The sequence below is a fragment of the Hyperoodon ampullatus genome (genome assembly GCF_949752795.1).
Source record: "Hyperoodon ampullatus genome assembly, chromosome: 2".
In the NCBI taxonomy this organism is placed as follows: Eukaryota; Metazoa; Chordata; class Mammalia; order Artiodactyla; family Ziphiidae; genus Hyperoodon; species Hyperoodon ampullatus.
The window spans coordinates 75822618-75836572 of record NC_136915.1 but is presented as its reverse complement, the minus strand read 5'-3'; the positions used below and the strand labels follow the sequence as shown (position 1 = coordinate 75836572).

The 13955-nt window shown below is 37.2% G+C and overlaps 1 protein-coding gene across 1 annotated transcript in view; it reads right to left on the bottom strand.

The window, feature by feature from the left end:
- The window catches only part of DNAI3 (dynein axonemal intermediate chain 3), a gene marked incomplete at both ends in the record, with an annotated part of 87308 nt that overhangs the window by 21035 nt on the left and 52318 nt on the right, over nt 1-13955 (bottom strand). Inside the window, one exon of the mRNA XM_079721235.1 lies at nt 5052-5179. Within this exon, the coding sequence (XP_079577361.1) occupies nt 5052-5179 (128 nt within the window). The remainder of the gene's footprint in view (nt 1-5051; nt 5180-13955) is intronic.

Sequence of the window (13955 nt, the reverse complement as noted above, 5' to 3'; positions counted from 1 at the left end):
GATTGGATACAAAAATAAGACATATATATGCTGTATACAAGAGACCCACTTCAAATCTAGGGACACATACAGACTGAAAGTGAGGGGATGGAAAAAGATATTCCATGCAAATGGAAACCAAAAGAAAGCTGGAGTAGCAATTCTCATATCAGACAAAATAGACTTTAAAATAAAGACTATTAGAAGAGACAAAGAAGGACACTACATAATGATCAAGGGATCAATCCAAGAAGAAGATATAACAATTGTAAATATTTATGCACCCAACATAGGAGCACCTCAATACATAAGACAAATGCTAACAGCAATAAAAGGGGAAATCGACAGTAACACAATCATAGTAGGGGACTTTAACACCCCGCTTTCACCAAGGGACAGATCAACCAAAATAAAAATAAATAAAGAAACTCAAGCTTTAAATGATATATCAAACAGGAGGGACTTAATTGATATTTATAGGATATTCCATCCAAAAACAACAGAATACACTTTCTTCTCAAGTGCTCATGGAACATTCTCCAGGATAGATCATATCTTGGGTCACAAAACAAGCCTTGGTAAATTTAAGAAAATTGAAATTGTATCAAGTATCTTTTCCAACCACAACACTATGAGACTAGATATCAATTACAGGAAAAAAATTAGAAAGAATACAAACACATGGTGGCTAAAGAATACCTTATGAAATAACCAAGAGATCACTGAAGACATCAAACAGGAAATCAAAACGTACCTAGAAACAAATGACAATGAAAACATGATGACCCAAAATCTATGGGATGCAGCAAAAGCAGTTCTAAGAGGGAAGTTTATAGCAATACAATACTACCTCAAGAAACAAGAAACATCTCAAATAAACAACCTAAACTTACACCTAAAGCAACTAGAGAAAGAAGAAAAAAAAACACGCCAAAGTTAGCAGAAGGAAAGAACTCATAAAGATCAGATCAGAAATAAATGAAGGGGCTTCCCTGGTGGCGCAGTGGTTGGGAGTCCGCCTGCCGATGCAGGGGACATGGGTTCGTGCCCCGGTCTGGGAGAATCCCACATGCCGTGGAGCGGCTAGCCCCGTGGGCTATGGCCGCTGAGCCTGCGCGTCCTGAGCCTGTGCTCTGCAGCGGGAGGCCCAACAGTGAGAGGCCCATTACAGTGAAGAGAAAAAGAAAGGAGAAAGAAATAAATGAAAAAGAAATGAATGAAACGATAGCAAAGATCAATAAAACTAAAAGCTGATTCTTTGAGAAGATAAACAAAATTGATAAAACATTAGCTAGACTCATCAAGAAAAAAGGGAGAAGATTCAAATCAATAGAAATAGAAATGAAAAAGGAGAAGAACAAACTGACACTGCAGAAATACAAAGGATCATGTGAGATTACTACAAGCAACTATATGCCAATAAAATGGACAACCTGGAAGAAATGGACAAATTCTTAGAAAGGCAAACCTTCCGAGACTGAACCAGGAAGAAATAGAAAATATAAACAGACCAATCACAAGCACTGAAATTGAAACTGTAATTTAAAATCTTCCAACAAACAAAAGCCCAGGACCAGATGGCTTCACAGGCGAATTCTATCAAACATTTAGAGAAGAGCTAACACCTATCCTTCTCAAACTCTTCCAAAATATAGCAGAGGGAGGAACACTCTTAAACTCATTCGTTGAGGCCACAATCACCCTGATACCAAAACCAGACAAAGATATCACCAAAAAAGAAAACTACAGGCCAATACCTCTGATGAACATAGATGCCAAAATCCTCAACAAAATACTAGCAAACAGAATCCAACAGCACATTAAAAGGATCATACACCATGATCAAGTGGGGTTTATCCCAGGAACACAAGAATTCTTCAGTATATGCAAATCAATCAATGTGATAACCCATATTAACAAATGGAAGGAGAAAAACCATATGATCATCTCAATAGATGCAGGAAAAGCTTTCAACAGAATTCAACACCCATTTATGATAAAGACCCTCCAGAAAGTAGGCATAGAGGGAACCTACCTCAACATAATAAAGGCCATATATGACAAACCCACTGCCAACATCATTCTCAATGGTGAAAAGCTGAAATCATTTCCACTAAGATCAGGAGTAAGACAAGGTTGCCCACTCTCACCATTATTATTCAACATAGTTTTGGAAATTTTAGTCTCAGCAATCAGAGAAGAAAAAGAAATAAAAGGAATCCAAATAGGAAAAGGAGAAGTAAAACTGTCACTGTTTGCAGATGACATCATACTATACATAGAGAATCCTAAAGATGCTACCAGAAAACTACTAGACCTAATCAATGAATTTGGTAAAGTAGCAGGATACAAAATTAATGCACAGAAATCTCTGGCATTCTTATACACTAATGATGAAAAATCTGAAAGAGAAATTAAGGAAACACTCCTATTTACCATTGCAACAAAATGAATAAATACTAGGAATAAACGTACCTATGGAGACAAAAGACCTGAATGCAGAAAACTATAAGACACTGATGAAAGAAATTAAAGGTGATACAAACAGATGGAGAGATATAGCACGTTCTTGGATTGGAAGAATCAACATTGTGAAAATGACTATACTACTCAATGCAATCTACACATTCAGTGCAATCCCTATCAAACTACCACTGGCATTTTTCACAGAACTAGAACAAAAATTTTCACAATTTGTGTGGAAACACAAAAGACCCTGAATAGCCAAAGCAATCTTGAGAAAGAAAAACCGAGCTGGAGGAATTAGGCTCCCTGACTTCAGACTACACTACAGAGCTATAGTAATCAGGACAGTATGGTACTCACACAAAAACAGATATATAGGTCAATGGAACAGGATAGAAAACCCAGAGAGAAAACCACGCACATATGGTCACGTTATCTTTGATAAAGGAGGCAGGAGTATACAATGGAGAAAAGCCAGCCTCTTCAATAAGTGGTGCTGGGAAAACTGGACAGCTACATGTAAAAGAATGAAATTAGAACACTCCTTAACACCATACACAAAAATAAACTCAAAATGGGTTAAAGAACTAAATGTAAGGCCAGACACTATCAAACTCTTAGAGGAAAACATAGGCAGAACACTCTATGACATAAATCACAACAAAATCCTTTTTGACCCACCTCCTAGAGAAATGGAAATAAAAACAAAAATAAACAAATGGGACCTAATGAAATTTAAAAGCTTTTGCACAGCAAAGGAAACCATAAACTAGACAAAAAGACAACCCTCAGAATGGGAGAAAATATTTGCAAATGAAGCAACTGACAAAGGACTAATCTCCAAAATATACAAGCAGCTCATGCAGCTCAATATCAAAAAAACAAACAACCCAATCCAAAAATGGGAAGAAGACCTAAATAGACCTTTCTTGAAAGAAGATATACAGATTGCCAACAAACAGGTGAAAGGATGCTCAACATCAGTGATCATTAGAGAAATGCAAATCAAAACTGCAATGAGGTATCACCTCACACCGGTCAGAATGGCCATCACAAAAAATCTAGAAGCAATAAACACTGGAGAGGGTGTGGAGAAAAGGGAACCCTCTTGCACTGTTGGTGGGAATGTAAATTAATACAGCCACTATGGAGAACAGTATGGAGTTTCCTTAGAAAACTTAAAATAGAACTACCGTATGACTCAGCAATCCTGGCACTGGGCATATACCCTGAGAACACCATAATTCAAAAAGAGACACGTACCACAATATTCACTGAAGCTCTATTTGCAATAGCCAGGACATGGAAGCAACCTAAGTGTCCATCAACAGATGAATGGATAAAGAAGATGTGGCACATATATACAATGGAATATTACTCAGCCATAAAAAGAAACGAAATTGAGTTATTTGTAGTGAGGTGGATAGACCTAGAGACTGTCATACACAGTGAAGTAAGTAAGTGAAAAACAAATACCGTATGGTAACACATATATATGCAATCTCAAAAAAAATAAAAAGGTTCTGAATAACCTAGGGGTAGGACAGTAATAAAGATGCAGACGTAGAGAAAGGAGTTGTGGACACGGGGAGGGGGAAGGGCAAGCTCGGACGAAGTGAGAGAGTGGCATGGGCATATATACACTACCAAATGTAAACTAGATAGCTAGTGGGAAGCAGCCACATAGCACAGGGAGATCAGCTTGGTGCTTTGTGTCCACCTAAAAAGATGGGATAGGGGCTTCCCTGGTGGCACAGTGGTTGGGAGTCCGCCTGCCGATGCAGGGGATGCGGGTTCGTGCCCCGGTCTGGGAAGATCCCACGTGCCGCGGAGCGGCTGGGCCCGTGAGGCATGGCCGCTGAGCCTGCGCGTCCGGAGCCTGTGCTCCGCAATGGGAGAGGCCACAACAGTGAGAGGCCCGCATACCGCAAAAAAAAAAAAAAAAAAAAAAAGATGGGATAGGGAGGGTGGGAGGGAGATGCAAGAGGGAAGGGATATATGTATACGTATAGCTGATTCACTCTGTTATATAGCAGCAACTAACACAACCATGTAAAGCAATTATACTACAATAAAGATGTTAAAAAAATAAGAAAGAAAACTTATGGATTATGCAGCCAAAAAAAATGGTTAAGATGGTAAATTTCATGTTTATGCATATTTTGTCATTATTGTTATGTTCAGTTGTTATTTATCTTTTGAATCGAGTGAGTTTTTCACTCTGTTTCCTACTAGATTGTTCTGGCCTAACAAAGCAATATATTTTCTTAGTAAATCTCTAACACTTCGCATGGTTTCTTCCGTACGGTACAGGTGTTTGATAAATATTTGCAGGCTGATCAAAAAATTATTAGTAAAAAGAGTCATACCTAATTTTATAGACTTCCACTTTTGTTCAGGAACATCTCATATATGAAGCTATGAGGCACTGAGGTTAAAACTTTTAAATGCAAGCAAGCATATAAAAATATGAAAACAGTATAAATATTGTAAGCCAAAAGATAGAAGACTACAAAAAATATTGTAAGTTCTCAAAAGGCAAACGTACTGTAGAGGTCATAATCACATATTTCAATGTAATTTATAAGCAGGTAGTTCCAACTCACCTCTGTTCCTACAAAGAACTTGGTGCAGAAGTCATCTATTGGCTTGAGATGATTGAGCAACCCACTTTCCAGATTCTGGTATGGGTTCATTTCTCCTGCCTTCATTGTTTTGCTTTGGGCGTTTTTGTCTTTTGGAGGTGTATGGATAGAAGAAACACATATTTACACTGAAAGATCTTCTAAAATATAATTAGTTTGTATTCTCTGTCCTTTGTGACACATATCCGCCCCATTTCCTCCCCAGTGTGGTGGGCATAAGTCCAAGCGTTTTTACACTTCTAATTTAGCAGTAGAATGCCTTTTTCAAACCAAAGTTTGTGCGGACTCCCCTGCCTGTAAAACTGATCAAAGCTGTACTGCTCTGGTTGAAGTGTTTCATGGGTGGGAAAGGGAAGATTCCCCTGTCCACTTTTCAGGGGCTCTAAAAGTTTCCATGGCACAGTTTGAAAACCACTTCTACATCATTTACGTCATTTCAGAATTATTTACAGTATATTGGACACAAAATACATCCTCTGGGTTAAATAACACCGTTGATTTTCTCAATAAGTCATTGGTATTTCTCTTGACTTGTTAACACCCTTGATATTCTCTAATGAGAAACTCATGGCATTTTTATTCAGTTGGCATCATATAACAATTTTTCAAATAATTCAAGGTTAGCCTTTCAAGTACCCAAACTTTTTAACTTCTAAAAAATAAATCCATCTAAAATGTGTTACTTGTTTGTTATAAACACAGTGTACGGAACACAATTTAATGTTTGCTGATTAGTTCAGGTTTATTATTTACGAACATCAATGATTGTGCTGTATATTACAGCTATCCATGCAAACAGTAAGAGCACAGCTAATCTGGGGTCTGAAACTCAAATGTTATCTGGAACTTCTTTCTTTTTAAAAGTATCTGGTGTCAGAAAGATACTTTTGTTATCTAAAATTAATAAATGTTATTTGTTGAGATCTAAAATTAATAAATGCTATTTGTTGAGATCTGAAAATAATAAATGTTATTTGAAGTTTTGGAAAAGAGAGAAAAGCATGAATAAAATAACAAAAATCCTTCATTATCATGTTTCCCAGAGGTAACCACTATTAAAATATTGGTATATTTTTCCCTCTATTACTTTTTGGTGAATATATATAGACTATTTTTTAAGTGAGTATTCTAGCTTTTTATCCTGCTTTTCTATTCTCTTAAAGATATGTCTGGGGCATTTTCCCAAATCACTTATTTTTTTTTAAATGTGATATTAAATTTCTGGGACAGATCATAAAGAAATATAAGCTCACAATACTTTACTCATCACACCTCCTTAATGCATCCTCTGGGTTGTATCAATCATGGGAAAATCAACTAACAAACATATACATGAAAACTAAAATAGAAGAAAACTTCAGCTATACTAAAAATACACATTGCATTTCAAAAAACTTTTGAAAGTAATTCCAGACAAAGGTAAAGGATAATCATCATGATTTAGTAGGTACAGTCAACCAACACTTCCTTTGTTTGGGATCTACACGTTTTGAGCAGTCCCTTTCATATTGGGTAAGACATTAAAAACAAGTACCAAAGTAAGCCAAACATGGAAGCTTTAAATAGCTGTATTATGAAGTATCATCAACGTTTCAAGAAATAAGTAGGCACATTCAATCACATTGTTCTTACTAAAAGATATTATTCATAATACATTTAGCAAGAGCAAAAAGGCATTTCATACCCATTTAATACATAAAATTAAAATCATTAAACTATTTATTTCAAATTCTTCACTCTCATTTTTATGTCTGTTTTTCTCTTTGTAAAATCATGTACATAAATATATTAGTAGAGTAGAACATGTGTATAATTTGTAAATAAATACATGTTCACTGGGGATATATGATCAAAAATGTTTCCTGAGGGGGTGCAAGATAGAAAGGTTTGGAACCTTCTGGTCTAACAAGGGGAGCCAAGAGCCTGATCCAGGGGTCACTACTGATAACAAAAAGGAAAAGGCAAATGTTCAATGCATTATAAACAAAGACTTAATTACCCTGTGTGAGAGACTGGGCATGGCGGCCTCGGGAGAGAGGCAGGGATGACTCACGTTATGGGTTCTGTTCCAGACACACTGATGTTGTAGGATTAGGTTGGGTTCAATCCCAAGAGACGGTGAGAGGCGAGACTTAAGGATTCTCAGCAGATGTGAGAGAATACACTGTGTTACCAAAGGGAGAGTGCGTAACAAGGAAAGCACACAGCTGAAGTTAGAGTTTGAGGTATATTCATGATGAGAGGGCAGTAAGGTGAAACAGAGCCAGGAGAGAGGAAAGAAACGGAAGGAGGATCAGGAAAATCACAAAAGCCAAAGTGGGAGCTCCAAGAAAAGGGGCTTAGTTGATAGAGTTTAATGTGATGGTCAAAGAGGATGAAGCCAGAGAGAAATGTTATCATCAACTGCATTTACTCAGACTTGACTGGAATAACTTGGATATTTATTCAATTCAATGTCATCCTCATGGGTCATGGATTTTCCGTCACCAGGGATAGTAATAATAATAGCAGCTAACATTTACTGGGTGCTTACTACATGTCAGACACTAAACTGTGTGGGCTAAAACATTTCATTCAGTTCTCACAATAACTCCTGTGGTGGTAAAGCATTAATCCTCCTCCCTGGGTGAGTAAACTGAGCCTCAGAGAGATGCAGTTGCTTGCCCAAGGGCTCACATACGGTAGTTAACATTTATTGTGAGTTGATGATGGGCTGTTCTTAGAGCTTTACATGTATTAACTCATTTTACCTTCACAACACTCTAAGAGGTAGTTACCTTTATTATTTACTCCACTTGTCTTCATCTCTCCCTTTTCAAACAGGTGGGGGGAAAAAAAGTAAGGCACAGAGAGATAAAGCCATTCGATCTGTTCAAATAATAAATTGTGGCTTTCTGATTTAAACCCAGACTACAGAATCCACATCCTAAAGTATTCTGACACATTGCTTAGAAGAATATAATGGAGGCTTTGAAGAAAATTCCCAAAGAGGCATTCCAGAACCATTTAGAGCAAAGGTTTGTATGGAAACACGAAAGACCCCGAATAGCCAAAGCAGTCTTGAGAAAGAAAAATGGAGCTGGAGGAATTAGGCTCCTGGACTTCCGACTATACAACAAAGCTACAGTAATCAAGACAGTATGGTACTGGCACAAAAACAGAAATATAGATCAGTGTTAAAGGATAGAAAGCCCAGTGATAAAAACATGCACATATGGTCACCTTATTTTTGATAAAGGAAGCAAGAATATATAATGGAAAAAAGACAGCCTCTTCAATAAGTGGTGCTGGGAAAACTGGACAGCTACATGTAAAAGAATGAAGTTAGAACACTCCTTAAAACCATACACAAAAATAAACTCAAAATGGATTAAAGAACTAAATGTAAGGCCAGACACTATCAAACTCTTAGAGGAAAACCTAGGCAGAACACTCTATGACATAAATCACAGCAAGATTCTTTTTGACCCACCTCCTAGAGGAATGGAAATAAAAACAAAAATAAACAAATGGGACCTAATGAAACTTAAAAGTCTTTGCACAGCAAAGGAAACCATACTCTAGACAAAAAAACAATCTTCAGAACGGGAGAAAATATTTGCAAATGAAGCAACTGACAAAGGACTAATCTCCAAAATATACAAGCAGCTCATGCAGCTCGATATCAAAAAAACAAACAACCCAATCCAAAAATGGGAAGAAGACCTAAATAGGCCTTTCTCGAAAGAAGATATACAGATTGCCAACAAAAAGGTGAAAGGATGCTCAACATCAGTGATCATTAGAGAAATGCAAATCAAAACTGCAATGAGGTATCACCTCACACCGGTCAGAATGGCCATCATCAAAAAATCTAGAAGCAATAAACACTGGAGAGGGTGTGGAGGAAAGGGAACCCTCTTGCACCGTTGGTGGGAATGTAAATTGATACAGCCACTATGGAGAACAGTATGGAGTTTCCTTAGAAAACTAAAAATAGAACTACCATACAACTCAGCAATCCCGGCACTGGGCATATACCCTGAGAAAACCATAATTCAAAAAGAGACATGTACCACAATATTCACTGAAGCTCTATTTGCAATAGCCAGGACATGGAAGCAACCTAAGTGTCCATCAACAGATGAATGAATAAAGAAGATATGGCACATATATACAATGGAATATTACTCAGCCATAAAAAGAAACAAAATTGAGTTATTTGTGGTGGGGTGGATGTACCTAGAGTCTGTCATACAGAGTGAAGTAAGTCAGAAAGAGAAAAACAAATACCATATGCTAACACATATATATGGAATTAAAAAAAAGGTTCTGAAGAACCTAGGGGCAGGAATAAAGATGCAGACATAGAGAATGGAGTTGAGGAAATGTGGAGGGGGAAGGGTAAGCTGGGACGAAGTGAGAGAGTGGCATGGACATATATACACTACCAAATGTAAAGTAGATAGCTAGTGGGAAGCAGCTGCATAGCACAGGGAGATCAGCTCGGGGCTTTGTGACCACCTAGAGGGGTGGGATAGAGAGGATGGGAGGGAGATGCAAAAGAGAGGAGATATGGGGATATATGTATATATATAGCTGATTCACTTTGTTATAAAGCAGAAACTAACACACCATTGTAAAGAAATTATACTTCAATAAAGGTATTAAAAAAAAAGAGTAAGTATAGAACTTCTTTTTTTTTTTTAATTTTGAGTAGTGGTTTTTTTTTTTGTCATCTTTATTATTTTTTTTTTTTGCTTTATAACAAATTTAATCAGTTATACATATACATATGTTCCCATATCCCCTCCCTTTTGCAACTCCCTCCCACCCTCCCTATCCCACCCCTCCAGGTGGTCACAAAGCACCGAGCTGATCTCCCTGTGCTATGCGGCTGCTTCCCACTAGCTATCTACCTTACGTTTGGTAGTGTATATATGTCCATGCCGCTCTTTCACTTTGTCACAGCTTACCCTTCCCCCTCCCCATATCCTCAAGTCCATTCTCTAGTAGGTCTGTGTCTTTATTCCTGTCTTACCCCTATGTTCTTCATGACATTTTTTTTTCTTAAATTCCATATATATGTGTCAGCATACAGTATTTGTCTTTCTCTTTCTGACTTACTTCACTCTGTATGACAGGCTCTAGGTCCATCCACCTCATTACAAATAGCTCAATTTCACTTCTTTTTATGGCTGAGTAATATTCCATTGTATATATGTGCCACATCTTCTTTATCTATTCATCCGATGATGGACACTTAGGTTGTTTCCATCTCTGGGCTATTGTAAATAGGGCTGCTATGAACATTTTGGTACATGGCTCTTTTTGAATTATGGTTTTCTCAGGGTATATGCCCAGTAGTGGGATTGCTGGGTCATATGGTAGTTCTATTTGTAGTTTTTTAAGGAACCTCCATACCGTTCTCCATAGTGGCTGTACCAATTCACATTCCCACCAGCAGTGCAAGAGTGTTCCCTTTTTTCCACACCCTCTCCAGCATTTATTGTTTCTAGATTTTTTGGTGATGGCCATTCTGACTGGTGTGAGATGATATCTCATTGTAGTTTTGATTTGCATTTCTCTAATGAGTAAATGTTGAGCATCCTTTCATGTGTTTGTTGGCAGTCTGTATATCTTCTGTGGAGAAATGTCTATTTAGGTCTTCTGCCCATTTTTGGATTGGGTTGTTTGTTTTTTTGTTATTGAGCTGCATGAGCTGTTTATAAATTTTGGACATTAATCCTTTGTCAGTTGCTTCATTTGCAAATATTTTCTCCCATTCTGAGGGTTGTCTTTTGGTCTTGTTTATGGTTTCCTTTGCTGTGCAAAAGCTTTTCAGTTTCATTAGGTCCCATGTGTTTATTTATGTCTTTATTTCCATTTCTCTAGGAGGTGGGTCAAAAAGGATCTTGTTGTGATTTATGTCATAGAGTGTTCTGCCTATGTTTTCCTCTAAGAGTTTGATAGTGTCTGGCCTTACATTTAGGTCTTTAATCCATTTTGAGCTTATTTTTGTGTATGGTGTTAGGGAGTGATCTAATCTTATACTTTTACATGTCCCTGTCCAGTTTTCCCAGCACCACTTATTGAAGAGACTGTCCTTTCTCCACTGTACATTCCTGCCTCCTTTATCAAAGATAAGGTGACCATATGTCGGTGGGTTTATCTCTGGGCTTTCTATCCTGTTCCATTGATCTATCTTTCTGTTTTTGTGCTAGTACCATACTGTCCTGATTACTGTAGCTTTGTAGTATAGTCTGAAGTCAGGGAGCCTGATTCCTCCAGCTCCATTTTTCATTTTCAAGATTGCTTTGGCTATTCGGGGTCTTTTGTGTTTCCATACAAATTGTGAAATTTTTTGTTCTAGTTCTGTGAAAAATGCCAGTGGTAGTTTCATAGGGATTGCATTGAATCTGTAGATTGCTTTGGGTAGTAGAGTCATTTTCACAATGTTGATTCTTCCAATCCAAGAACATGGTACATCTCTCCATCTATTTGTATCATCTTTAATTTCTTTCATCAGTGTCTTATAATTTTCTGCATACAGGGCTTTTGTCTCCTTAGGTAGGTTTATTCCTAGATATTTTATTCTTTTTGTTGCAGTGGTAAATGGGAGTGTTTCCTTGATTTCACTTTCAGATTTTTCATCATTAGTATATAGGAATGCCAGAGATTTCTGTGCATTAATTTTGTATCCTGCTACTTTACCAAATTCATTGATTAGCTCTAGTAGTTTTCTGGTAGCATCTTTAAGATTCTCTATGTATAGTATCATGTCATCTGCAAACAGTGACAGCTTTACTTCTTCTTTTCCGATTTCGATTCCTTTTATTTCCTTTTCTTCTCTGATTGGTGTGGCTAAAACTTCCAAAACTATGTTGAATAAGAGTGGTGAGAGTGGGCAACCTTGTCTTGTTCCTGATCTTAGTGGAAATGCTTTCAGTTTTTCACCATTGAGGACGATGGTGGCTGTGGGTTTGTCATATATGGCCTTTATTATGTTGAGGAAAGTTTCCTCTATGCCTACTTTCTGCAGGGTTTTTATCATAAATGGGTGTTGAATTTTGTCGAAAGCTTTCTCTGCATCTATTGAGATGATCATATGGTTTTTCTCCTTCCATTTGTTAATATGGTGTATCACGTTGATTGATTTGCGTATATTGAAGAATCCTTGCATTCCTGGTATAAACCCCACTTGATCATGGTGTATGATCCTTTTAATGTGCTGTTGGATTCTGTTTGCTAGTATTTTGTTGAGGATTTTTGCATCTATGTTCATCAGTGATATTGGCCTGTAGTTTTCTTTCTTTGTGACATCCTTGTCTGGTTTTGGTATCAAGGTGATGGTGGCCTCGTAGAATGAGTTTGGGAGTGTTCCTCCCTCTGCTATATTTTGGAAGAGTTTGAGAAGGATAGGTGTTAGCTCTTCTCTAAATGTTTGATAGAATTCGCCTGTGAAGCCATCTGGTCCTGGGCTTTTGTTTGTTGGAAGATTTTTAATCACAGTTTCAATTTCAGTGCTTGTGATTGGTCTGTTCATATTTTCTATTTCTTCCTGATTCAGTCTTGGCAGGTTGTGCATTTCTAAGAATTTGTCCATTTCTTCCAGGTTGTCCATTTTATTGGCATAGAGTTGCTTGTAGTAATCTCTCATGATCTTTTGTATTTCTGCAGTGTCAGTTGTTACTTCTCCTTTTTCATTTCTAATTCTATTGATTTGAGTCTTAGAACTTCTTAAAGTGACTACTTACGTGGGCACTGATTTTTATGGATCTAACATTTCAAAGGAAATGTTAAGAGAATAACACAACAACTTAAAACAGTGTAAATCACAGACTGGGAGAAAATATTTGCAAATCATATGTTTGATAAAGAACTAGTATGCAGATTATATTAAGAACTCTTAAGACATAATACTAATAAAACAAACAACACAAGTAAAAAATGGACAAAAGATTTGGACACTTCACCAAGGAAGATATACAGGTGGCAAACAAATACATGAAAATATGTTCAACATCTTTAGCCATTAGGTAAACACGAATAAGATAATCAGTACACACATTTTATTTATTTATTTGGCTACGCCACGTAGCATACAGGATCTTAATTCCCCGACCAGGGATTGAAACTGTGCCCTCTGCAGTGGAAGCACGGAGTCTTACCCACTGGATCGCCAGGGAAGTCCCAGTACACACATTTTAGAATAGTTAAATTAAAAGTACTAGTCACACCAATTGCTTGCGAGGATGTGGAAAAATAAGAACTCTCATATACTGCCAGGGGAATGTAAAATGGTACAACCACTTTGGAAAACACTGACAGTTTCTTTAAAAAGTTAAACATACACCTGTCATATGATCTAATCAGTCCTTTCCTAGGTATTTACCCAAGACAAATGAAAGCATACGTCCATACTAGGCTTGTATATGAACGCTCACAGAGGCTTTACTTATAATAGCCCTAAACTGAAAACAACCCAAATGTCCATCAACAGAGGAATGGATAAACATCTGTGGTATATCCATACAATGAAATACTACTCTGGAATAAAAAGGAATAAACTATTGATACACACAACAACATGGATGAATCCCAAAATAATTAGTTGATTGAAAGAAAGACAGACAAAAAAGTGTAACTGTGTGATTTACATAAAGTTCTAGCAAATGCAAACTGTTATATAGTGACAGAATCAGTGGTGGCTTGAGGGTGGAGGTTGGGGAGGTCCTGGAGGAAGGGACTGCAAAGGGAATCCCTATAAGAGTTAACTTTTGAGAGTGATATCTATGTTCATTATCTTGATTATAGTGATGGATTCATGGGTTTTTAATATGTAAGAACATATCAAATTGAACATTTTAACATGTGCATTTTATG